The sequence below is a fragment of the Diprion similis genome, chromosome 1, assembly GCF_021155765.1.
Source record: "Diprion similis isolate iyDipSimi1 chromosome 1, iyDipSimi1.1, whole genome shotgun sequence".
Lineage (NCBI taxonomy): Eukaryota > Metazoa > Arthropoda > Insecta > Hymenoptera > Diprionidae > Diprion > Diprion similis.
This window is the reverse complement of record NC_060105.1, coordinates 6,490,413-6,502,316: the sequence shown is the minus strand read 5'-3', so window position 1 is coordinate 6,502,316 and position 11,904 is coordinate 6,490,413. Positions and strand designations below refer to the sequence as shown.

Sequence of the window (11,904 nt, the reverse complement as noted above, 5' to 3'; positions counted from 1 at the left end):
GTTGAACCCCGTCCGTTCTGCGCAATTCCATTGCCAGCGAAAGCTGCACACAACGTTCAAATCGAGAGTCATCTATACTTTCTAAACTTCTGCGTTATTCCATTTCACGTTTATCTCATAGCAACGCGTCTTATCGCCAAAACGACGAGTAGCCCATTCGCTGATCGACATCTTACCTCTGGTAATTTTCTTCTGAGAATACCAGCAGGTTGCTATTGCCGTTCCAGATATGCGATGCAGAGCTGGTATCCAGTTTACAAATGCACGCTCTGCGAATACTTTCTCGTTTGTTGACCTCGGGCATAGCTTGTTTTTGCAAATTTATTCCTTGACAAATAATTATATACATGCATAGTGCTTAGCAATTTTCTCAGACTATGCATAACTCGTTACTGCCATTTTTTTTAATTCTTGACCACGAGATACTCAACAGACTTAAGCCCTGATAAAAAAAATTGACCTAAAAAAAACGTGAGTATCCAAATTTTCTGCTAAATTTACATCTCGTAATTTGAACCCTTTTACAGGTTCAAATACAGGAAAACTTATGTGCGACCGGTCTGATTTGGCTTGAAAAAAAAAAAAAAACTCGCGCTTTTCTGAAATCGTTTGAAACCTGTGAAGATGACCTGTTCCCTCCAGTTTCCAGACAAGTTTTTTGACCCGGACCTGAATAGAAGGGAATTTTTTACTTGTCTGATGTATCGAGTAGATTTTATTCTGCAACTGCTGCTACATTACTCGCATTAGTTGTAACACCTACAGCAACTTTAACGCAACATCCTTTGGCCACAGGTAAATGTTAAGCGGAAACGAATGCTCTCTCAAACAAGAGAGGGACAACTAATATGTGCAGTATCCGTGCAGGTGACCCGAATACGTCGTCGAGATCGTCATGTCATATGATCACGTCGCATGCATATAGGTATGCTAAGCTAAGGAGAATCGAACTCGCGAGATATCGGTCGTAAGAACCACGAACCGTGCAAGAAAGCATTTCCATACCTACGCGTGCATTATAATACTCACTGATCGCTGTCTTTGCGAAACGAAAAATCAGCAAAAAGTCGATCTTGGTAAGAAAATAAAACAAGCAAATTTCCATGGTTCTATTATTTTCACTGTTACTTAAAACCTGAATTCACATGACGTTTTTGCAGTCATTACAGCGGGAAAAATAATTGATACTTATTGCGAGTAATTACTTTCATCGTTTCGTCAGATCAATAATCTACGAATCGATTTTCTGATAGATAAACAAAGGTTTAATGTCGAGACGCCAGAGGGATAATTATTAATTTCATGCTGTTTTCACGATTCTATCGGTGGCATTAATCGCCTTACCTTAGGCAACTCAATCGGCACGAATGTAACGCGGGTGGCGATCCATGAATCGTGATACCTATTCGTTTGCAAGGAAATATCAGCTTGACGCCATTACTCGCTGTTTTAATCTATATTAATGCGTGAAATTTATTTAGTTTTTAGTATTTGTGCGGTTTTTCTTTTGCTCTTTCCTCTTTTTTCTCCTTCCGTGTATATAGATGAGCGTAAATGATGGGAAAACTGAATTTCTTGCTGAAAATAATCGGAAAGAGTTCTTACCACGATTAAATTACGTGAAAGATTTTATGTGCAGAAAAATTCATGGAATATTAAAAACGATTGGTTTGAACTCACTCCGACTTCAAATGAATGGAAAGTTGATAATTCCTGAAGCTAGCAATCAACCAAAGTCAAATCAAGGTCCGAAGGAACGACTTGTTTCAGAGGAGGTGATTTAATTTTAGGCCGAGGTATTTCTCACCAGATGCAAATTTCTTCGACATTATCTTTATAACGATCGCGATAGCCTTCGGGGACTTTAATTGTTTCGTTTATTTTTATCGCTGTTCCTTAAACACTTCTCCAAATAAAAGAAAAGGAAAGATAATAAAAAAAAATAACTTCTTTCCCAGAACACAGTAATAAGTTCATATATTCAATCATTCTCGGGGATTTAACGCTCTATCCAGTAAAATGTTGTAAATCGTGTAAAACATTTATATCAACCGGAAACTCGAGTCTTTAAATTATTCCACAGGATATTTGTAACGTTGGGTAATTGAGCGGTCGACGTTAACTTTGTACTTGGCAAATTACAGACGTCATTCGTCAGATGTAAGTTTGGTGAACTCAGTTGTGACTTACGAGTGGAGAGTGAAAAAGGTAGAGACGCACTCCAGTTCCCAGAGAACCGGGCAGGAATGTCGACGACCATATTTGTTTTTCACGTAGACATAAGGCAGCTAGGTACAAGGCAGCACGAATGAATGCAATTAAATAGGTGTGCCGCCTTCATACTCGTAGTAATAACGCATTTTCTGTGGTTATGATGAAGCTAATAACGACTGCCACCGTAAATTTGCCCAGAGAATAATTAAGACTTGTGTAATACCTGAAGGAAATTTAATTGAATTGAAGGAAACGTGCAGCATGTAGAAAATAGAAGACCGCGAGGATATCAGAAGGAATCAGTTTAAGACGATCAATCCTTTTTACTGGTAAATTTTTGCTCAACCATCAAAAATCGCGATGAGATAAAAATTCTTACTTCGCGAACACTCGACTCGAAAGCATTGATTCCTTCGGGTGACTTTGTTCAGAAAGAAAAGAAATCTTCAATGGTTTCCACCAAGTAGCTACTAGAACCTACTGTTACAGAGCTCGCGGAACTGCTTAAAACTCGAATAAGGCTCGTTGTAGGTACTGTAATAACAGAGCAGGCATTGTGACGCTGAAAACGTAACATGAATTTCTCTACCGCAGGAAAGAGACATCCACTAATGTAGGAAGTGAAAAAAAGAAGAATAGAAATGGGCAACAAGAAGAATGAAAGGAGATTAGACCAGACGACAATTGAACCGTGTGAATAACGTTCTGCAATTAAAAATGTACCTCAAAAAACAAACATTCATAACGTGGTTGCTATTTTTTTCTCTTCTGTTTTTATCTATTACCAAATCTGCCTAGCTTACTTAAGGCACTTACACTTCAGGACTCCATGAAAAAAAATATCACCGTTTCGTATCATCAAGTCGGGTAAGAAAAATCGTTAAAAGCGTCAAAACAACAAGGACAGAAGTGAGAAACGAGGAAAATCCTTAGTCGTGAAGTATGGAATGGGCAAAAGTCGATGAAGTCGCTGCCTAAACGACATGCCAGAGGAAAACCCGGGGACAATGGCTTTACATACTCGAGATACAATTTGTATCACGTATCAGGTGACGGGAGATGCTGCGTATACGAGTGTGTATCCAGCACGGTATATACGGAGATCAAAAGAGATAACGAAACGCGAAAAGGAAATTGCGTGATATAATAATTGTCGTGTGGGAGTAGCAGCTGAGGTCTGCTAAGGTTCTGTAGTAGGTATAAGAACTACGGCACAATAAGAGTATTGCACACTATGGGAACTATTGTTACAGATTTTAGTCTACTACTGTTCTACTCTGCTATATACAGCGTAGCTTTGACTCCCACGTGGCTTTCACTTGTCCCCTCGCAACTTTTCAACGTCTAAATTCTCAATTCTGAATTCCTACTTATGTACGTTTGTTTCACTTCACTCTTTCTTCATCCGTTCAATCTCCTTTCACAAGTCTCTATTCCGTTATTAGAAGAGAAATAAAAAAACAAAAAAAACATGATCGTCATCCAGGTTGTAATTCGGACCACATTCGGACAATCTTGGATCTCACATACTGTCCAAGTCAACATCATTTTCCCATTGGATATTGGAAAGTCTACACGCACCCTTCATATACGTCAAACTAAGATTCGAGGCACAGATATAAACGGACCGTTCAAGCCAATTTATTCCCCTTCCATGAGGGACAAGTATTTCTTGATGAAATTCGCACCTCTGTCTGAAACAGGCGCAGGTAAATACTGTGGTATGGATATCAATTATCGAAAGTGTACGTAACGCGAGAAGATTGTGGGTTACGTATCACAGGAACCGTAAGAAAGTAGCAAGGGTATAGAATTCCAATTGTAAAAGGGTGCACATTACACATTCTGTTTACTTCACTTTGCTAAGCTACGCGTTTTAGGTCAACCAGTTACCCGGTACTCACAGGCGTCTCATTGTAATTGGCGAATGTTTGGGGGTCATCAAGGTCGCTCCGTTCCACGAAGAGGGGAACGCGTCTCCGGGGAAGCCAGGGTGAACGGCGGCAACCATTGTGTCACTCTATATAACCAGCTCCGGGAAACTCGGCATCCCATTGTCAACACCAGCCGCATTCGCGGTAACATGGGTTCTACCTGCAAGGTGGGTCTTCCTCGTCGCGTTTCCATCGGCCCTCCATCCACTCCCAATCGTATCCAATCAACGATCAAATGTCCCGTGTGTGTTCCCGATCAGTCAGTGATTGACATCTAGTTGTTACAGATTTTTCGTAGAAAGAGAAATTGATAGTAGAAAACGTGAAACTCGAGTCAAAATGTGATATGATTCAAGTGTGCCAGAAAGTTAAAATTTTAGAAAATATAATAAATGTCGAGTTTTTTGTATATCTACATTGAATGACGAACCGTCTTCTCTGTTTCAAGATGACGCCATGGCTAATAGCAATATTTTGCTTGGTGACGGCAAGCTGCACCAACCCAATGGATCAGCAAACGTCCGAGACGAGTAACGACCAGCAGGTGGCGATCCTGAAGCAAATAAGAAAGGTCAACGAGGACGGATCGTACACCTTTGGCTACGAGGCTGGGGATGGCTCCTTCAAGGTAAGTTGGAGCGGTTCGCCGGATACCAGTTATCACACTTTAACATGCCCATCGTGCACTGACCATGGTCACTAATTACCCCGACAGGTGGAGAGCCGCGATGTTTTAGGCAACATCAAGGGCACCTTTGGCTTCGTCGACGCCGAGGGCGAGATCAAGAGGGTGTCCTACTCCTCGTCAAACGGAACTGGTTTCAAGGCGACCACGGTTTCCCCACTGCAAGAACAGGTCTCGGTGGTCCAGAGCATCCCTCGTCTGAACCTGACCTCGACGTCGACGCGAAAGCCGAGCGTCGTTTACGCGACCGAGGCCAGCGCCAGGTCTTCGGTGGTCCAGACCATTCCGCGTCTCAGGAAGACCACCACGACCTCGACGACGACGACGAGCACAACGACGACGACCGAGCCGCCGTCCTCGAGGCCAACCTACAACGGACATTACATCAAATCATCACCGTCCAGAAACAGGCCTCGTTTCAGCCCGCACCAGCGTCCGGCGCCACTGGTGGTCGAGGAGGACACAGAAGCGGAGGACGAGGACTCCCAGATCACGCGACCGGTCGTCGAGGACAAACGAGCCCCGGTTCATCGGAGGTTAATATTCGCCAAGAGGCCGATCGAACCGAGCCACTCTCTGCGTCCCATCACGGAGGAGTTCGAGGACCACGAGGACGAGGTGAAAATCACTACGGGCAACAACCTGCGGCGACAGCTCAACGAGGACACGACCAAGGCCGACGGCGCAACGGAAGAGGCGGTGGACGAGCACGGCGACGTCTACGGGGGCGCGTTGTCGCTCTCGAGGCCGCTATTCACGACCTCGACGCCACCCCGGGTGGCCCAGAGGATCGCAGGCTCGCGAGCCGAGCGACCAAAGACGATCTACGTGAACCAGGACAACCTGGGCCCCGCGAGGTTCGAACCGAACTCAAAATACGAGGGCCTTAGGGCGTATGAAACTCGGGAAAAGGACCTCCAGGAACAGGAGCGGAACGCCCAGCCGCAGCAACAGGTCCTCTTCAGGACGCCCGTTCAACCCAGTCGCGACTACGCGAGGCAGAGTTCAGAGCCGGTCTACGTCAGGGAACATCCGGACCAGCAACAGTACCTCAGAGAAGTTCCACCCGAGGGTATAATCGTCGAGGCTCGAAGGGTGCCCGATGACGAGGACCCCGCGTCCTACCGACAGCTTCCGCTGAGCAGAATAATATTCCGTCCGCTTCCAAACCACCTTTTCCCCGAGGCCCAAGAGCAGACCCAGCCACGGTACTTGGCGGAGCCGACGGCGCCGGAGCAAGGTCCCAAACCGCGAGTTCAGGTCGGACCCAACTTCTTGCGGCCCCTGATGAGACCTGTTCCTCGTCCACTGCCGTATCCGGAGGACGATCAGCAGTCTCCAGTTGACGAGGCGGACTATTCGTCGGTCCAGGACTACCCCTATAGGGCCCAGAATGTTGCTCCACCCCCGGAACCCCTGCAACCCATAACACCGCCTCTCAGTCGTCGCGACTTTCAGATCCTCCTCCGGCGACTCCTCATCAGTCAATACGGGGCCCGAGCCCTGGCCCACCCTCGAACCTACCTCGAGGACGCTCTTTACGACGAGCAGACCTTCCCCACCTACCGGAACGACTATCAGGCCCCGGTTCCACGGCAAAACCTCTTTCGAAACGGGTACGAACAGGGCCCGCTGCCCAACCAGTACGGCGAAAGACTCGCCGTCCAACCGGCGTCAGGAAGACGCCCGGGATTATCGAGGGTTCTGAACCCCGTTTACCAGCCCGGCAGGTACGAGGATTATCAGGAGCCCGCTTCTGGGTACGGGAAGAGGGTTTACAGGCAAAAGTTCTACGCTCAGGAGACGGAGAATCCTGGAAATGATGAGGAAGTCCTTCCACCGCCGGTCAGGGAAGCTCTTCTGCTCAGGATGCTGCAGCTCGCTATCAACCCCGATCGACCCGTAATGGCACCGGCTGTTATGGCTGCCGCTGCGCCGGCCCCGAACCCCTATCGGTACAGAAAAATGGGACCGGTTAGAAACGTGCAAATAATATCCGATGACTCTGAGGAGGAGAAGGAACTTGGACAAGGTAAAGGAGGGATGTAGATGTTTGGGCCTGTTTCGCAACACCACTGTTGGATGCTGCTCGCAGAAATACGGTACGAACAATGGGCCTTGCGAGAAACTCGGTTAATTGGGTTCGTCGTTAGCGTTGAGGAAAAAACATACCGGGGTCACAAGGCTGGGAATATGTATAATTTTGATGGAGTGGAACTAGATCGAAGAAGAATACAGATGGGGGAATTTATATAACATCATCTGGATTCGTTATTATAAAAAGTTAGATGTACGCCTATTTATGTAATTTTATTTTTAACGTAGTTATTTTCCGCGTGATTGAACGTTGTAATTAGTATAAATATGAATTCCCTTTTGATCAGTGTTCATTCGGAGGTTGAGAATTTGTTAGCTTCGTTCTGTCTAGACAGTAATCATATGAGTAAGGAATCGATTTTTATTTTAAATATTCACCATATATCATACCGAGTGTAGTCAGCGTGTATTTCTGCGTTTCATTTTCATATGTAAATAAATAATAAATGATTATACACTGCGATGAAACGTTATTATGTAAACTATTAAATAAATAAAAGTGAAAGATGAGTAAGATAAGAGGACTGGAGTGTGTGAATTAATTTCATAAGACTACGTCTCGCGAGTGTAACGAACCTCGCACCAACCAGCGGAGAATAAGAGATGGAATAATAATTACGCATGTAGACACACCGGGGCGTTGTGCATATGCTGTTTATGCTGTTTATGCTGTTTACGGTGCATTACGACATTCCACATAACGCCTCCTCCCACCCACGCCACGGCCAAGTATAACGAGTGCGTGAAAAGGTAAGTAGAGAAAACGACATCCGTGAGATTTCCAGGCACTCGCCTAACCGTCGAAGACAATAAAGCCAAGATTGTTGCCGCATTGTCGTTATGAATGAACGTCGAATTTCCGAGAGTCGACTGATAGTGAGTTATATATAACTCGGATCACTTCTATTTTTAGATTCTACAAAATTCTTTCTACTCCGAAGAGAGGCGTCGGAGATCAAGGTTTCGGATAACACGAATCAATCGCGAAAAAATTGGCAAAGAACATGAGTGTGATTCATCTCGTGAACTTTGAACAATTTGATAAGGCTCTGGACCTGACGGACGATCAGGTAATCGATCAATCGCAATTTTTCCACCCATACTCTGTAGGAAGCAAGATAGATCAGATATTTCTCATTTCGCAACCCCCGGCTGGACTTCGATGGCTGTGAACCTTCCTCCAATTATGTCTCAATAAATGTGACAGCTGTGGTTATACTAATTGTAAAGATAGCATCGTACTGCGCGTCTAAGACGTTCTTATCAGATCTGCAAGAGTGGACGGGTGGTTACATCGTTTGATCCAGTGCACGGATAACAAGATTGACAAAACACGACAGTTGCTGTTGAAAAATGAGAAGATAAAATATTGCCGTATTACAAACGTAGAAATATTCGCGGAGGTTTTGAGCTTGCGGGTAAATTTATGGTCTGTAAAAACTGAGCCCAACGTACCCGATCCAGACAACCAGGCGATATGGAGTTATAACCGAGTATAATCGGAGCAGATAGTGAAAGAATAATAACAAGCTAAAATTCTCGTTTTATGAAAAGGCTACGTCAATCGAAAGGCAGTGAAGTAAAATTACCCAAAGAGAAAACGAAAAGCTCGTGTAGATGTGTACCTAATAAAATTGGTAACTGGAAGTCGTCCGGCGATATTTAATCTCTCTCTCTTTGAATACCTGAATTCGACAGGGAGTTAAACAACGGGTGGTCCGAGACGAGGCTATCTGATTCCGTTACATATGATCAAACTCCATCAAACTCGATCAACACGATATTTTTGTATCCCTGCCAACAGCTGGTGGTATTCTTCTACTCCAAATAATGAACTGACTAACGCCGCAAATCGCTTGAACGTGAAGAATTATTGGTTGGAATCCGGTGACTCAAAATCAACGTTAAAGTCGTTCTCATTTCTACCCCGTTGACAAAAATCCTCAGTTAAGGGAATGGAGTATACGAATAGACTGCTAAAAAGGTGAATGAATTTTCGAAATTCATTTCTCGACAACCAATTATTCAATAAGATAACATTTCTTGTATTCAAACGTGTGTAAAACAAGCTGCATCGGAATATTTTTTTTTATCAGAACCAAATAGTACGAGGAATTGTCACTGACAATAACGTCAACCGTATAGCTCAGTGACATGTTTACAATGCCAACGGTATCTCAAAAACAGCTCAAACTGATTCACTTGAAATTTTTCCGATAGCGTGTATGATGCCTTGCATAATTTATCTTCTTAGCAACGGTCGGAGTTTTTTCATGAACAATTTTTTTTCTCCAACTAGAAAAAATAAGACGGTTAAAAACGAGACGGAATCGTAACAAAGAAGATAAAGAATTCAACAATACTGTCTCCAAACTTAAAGTAAATGGGTTTAAACCGTTTTCAGGATATCACGAGAACCGGAAAACATGTCACCGAGAAAAATGGTTCGCGTTATATCGTGAATGAGATAAAAAAAAAAAAAAAAGAAAGATGCTCGGAGCTTACACCGACTTTTTCAGCGTTCCAACGAGCAGCTACCAGGTCGAATCGCGAGCATTGAGCCGAGCGCGGAAGCACGGCTAGAAGTTCGAGCTGGCGAGGGGAGGAACATAGCAATAAAGGTACAGAAATAGAAGAGCCGGAGAGGCTGTGAGAATCCAAATATCTTCTCGGCGGCAGTTTCCGAGCGTCCATAAGCCCGGCCTCCACGTCCGTCGTCTCCGTCTTCCTGTTCCTGGTCTGATTAAATGTCTCGCAGAGCGATGCGGTCGTCGGTGAGGAGCCGCGACTCCTCGAGTACGTCGACGGGCCCGGACCCAAGAGAGCAAGTGAAAGACTGCTGCCGTAAGCTGGTGGCCTTTATGTGCACCCAGGTCGGCGTCGGGGGTCTGATAGTGGGGTACGCGGTGGTCGGAGCCTTCGGCTTCATCCATATAGAGACGATGTCCGAGTACCCGGAAGTCGAGATCGCGGCCCGAGCACTAAACACCTGCGCGAATGACCTCTGGGTCAAAACGGCGGGCGACAGCCTGGTGAACACCCTGAACCAGACGGCGTTCGAGCTCCGGACCAGGGCGGTTTTGAAGGACTTCCAAAACGAACTTGTCCACCTCGCCAAGAAACAAAAGTACCACGGTCGTGGGGTCAAGGACGTCTGGACCTTCCCGGCTGCCCTGATGTTCTGCATGTCGGTCTTCACGATGATCGGTTACGGGAACATCGTGCCCAGGACCCATCTTGGCCGGTGGGTGACGGTCGTGTACGCCGTGATCGGCATCCCTCTCTACATACTCTACTTCATGAATATGGGCAAGGTCCTCGCCCAGAGCTTTCGGTGGCTTTACAGGCGAGCCCACGAGTGCACCGGGAAGCAGAGAACCGGCGGAGAGCGCATAATCGTACCCTCGACGGCCTGCCTCTGGGTAATTTTCGGCTACGTCTTGGCCGGATCCGTGACCTTCGCCCAGTGGGAGAACTGGGGCTTCCTTGACAGCGTTTACTTCTGCGTTACCTCGCTCTGTAAGATCGGCATCGGCGACTTCGTCCCTGGCGTGACTAGCTTTGGGTCTCGCGACGGAAGTCACGCCTCAAGTCAAACCAAGCTCGTCATCAACTTCGTCTTCCTGCTACTCGGCATGGGCCTCATCGCCATGTGCTACAACCTTATGCGCGAAGACGTGCGTGTCAAGGCAAGGGAACTCAAGGAATTCCTCAGAAGGACGGTCGAGGAGGTTCGCCTCAAGTTTTTACTCTGCTGCCACTTGCCTGTCAACGAGTAAATCGTTTAATATTACCGGACAGGTCGGACACTCGGTATTTGCAACGATCTCAATTGCCACGGACCTTTTCATTTCGACAGTTTATTCATTTATGCATTTATTTATTTATTTATTTTCCTCAATTCGAAAAAGGTGACACAAGTTGCAAATGGAATCAGATCGTTGTTTACAGAAATGTGGACGAATAGTTGGATAGATAAAAAATTTTAGTGCCTATGAAAGTTCGGTGTCTGAACATAAGCCTGAGAAAACCAAATCCGAGATCGAACAGCCGATGAACAGTTTTTTAAACGTAGAAATTTAACTTACATATCATATATTTATATATTATATACCTGTATGTGAATATTCTTAATATTTATATACTTTTTTTATATACATGTCTAGTGGTACGCGGGTGAAAAATTGTTTTCCTTTTGTTATCAATTGGCTTCACGGAAGTTGGGGTATAATTTGCCGATAAATAAATCTTTGCGTATATATAATACAATAAGTAAATGAGTTTTGATATTCGCATATAATCAAATTAGCTTGATAACATGTTTGAGAATTCGAAACAAATTACAGGACGCTTAAATCTGCGATACGCGAATGTCAGGTTAGTCGTAAAATGAACATGCATGTACTCAAAAGTAGATTTGCGTTGGAGTTACGCGTGTGTCGAAGAGCAAAGTCGATTTGAATATGAAGCTCGCTTCGGGTGATCGACGACGAATCAACATGATTCCACAAAAGTTCCTGATTTATTTATAAACGATTATTTATCACACGTTTGTATAAACACATAACGAGCAGGCTACAAGACCAGCAAAGTAGAGTGGAAAGTTGGAACTTTTTTCATTTATTATTGCTCTCACGCGACCCCGTTCGGCTATTTAAATTTATATTTAGTAACTGCAGCTAGAAACCTTAGGACCAGACGAACCAAAAGTGAGCTCATTAATCTTCGTTAGTGACCAACGTGAGAAATAATTTATAAACATCGTTAGTCGAAAATTGAAACCCTCATCCGCACTCAAAGTGTTCCGATAATTTTTGTAAAATATTTCTTACGCAAAATCGGATGCGAAAATCAAAGAACGAAATCTGGACTCAACGATACACGGATTTCTTGTTACGTGTGGGCGCAATTTTCAGTTCCAATCAGCCTGGTTATATTCTAAAAAAAAAATTTTACCGCTCAAAATTAGGGTTC

At 44.7% G+C, this 11,904-nt stretch overlaps 2 protein-coding genes across 3 annotated transcripts; both read left to right on the top strand.

Moving 5' to 3' along the window:
* Positions 1-4,277: 4,277 nt before the first annotated feature.
* LOC124416488 lies at positions 4,278-7,280 on the top strand. Of its 2 annotated transcripts, XM_046897624.1 has the most exons (3): positions 4,278-4,315; positions 4,597-4,776; positions 4,864-7,280. In XM_046897624.1, exons 1-3 carry the CDS (start codon positions 4,298-4,300, stop codon positions 6,880-6,882), a joined length of 2,217 nt encoding a protein of 738 aa, XP_046753580.1. In that variant the 5' UTR covers positions 4,278-4,297; the 3' UTR covers positions 6,883-7,280. The 2 variants fall into 2 exon arrangements, with proteins under 2 accessions (XP_046753580.1, XP_046753571.1); XM_046897615.1 differs by lacking the exon at positions 4,278-4,315 and having other exon boundaries at positions 4,554-4,776.
* Positions 7,281-9,608: 2,328 nt separating this feature from the next.
* LOC124416502 (potassium channel subfamily K member 15) lies at positions 9,609-10,786 on the top strand. The gene has a single exon (XM_046897636.1). It carries the CDS (start codon positions 9,678-9,680, stop codon positions 10,707-10,709), a length of 1,032 nt encoding a protein of 343 aa, XP_046753592.1. The 5' UTR covers positions 9,609-9,677; the 3' UTR covers positions 10,710-10,786.
* The last annotated feature ends 1,118 nt before the right edge of the window (positions 10,787-11,904 follow it).

Bases quoted from the DNA above. Each gene is read 5' to 3' on its own strand.
- LOC124416488 (XM_046897615.1), top strand. From the start codon at position 4,570: ATGACGAACCGTCTTCTCTGTTTCAAGATGACGCCATGGCTAATAGCA. The intron at 4,777-4,863 runs GTAAGTTGGAGC...TTACCCCGACAG, and splicing joins CTGGGGATGGCTCCTTCAAG to GTGGAGAGCCGCGATGTTTT.
- LOC124416502 (XM_046897636.1), top strand. From the start codon at position 9,678: ATGTCTCGCAGAGCGATGCGGTCGTCGGTGAGGAGCCGCGACTCCTCG.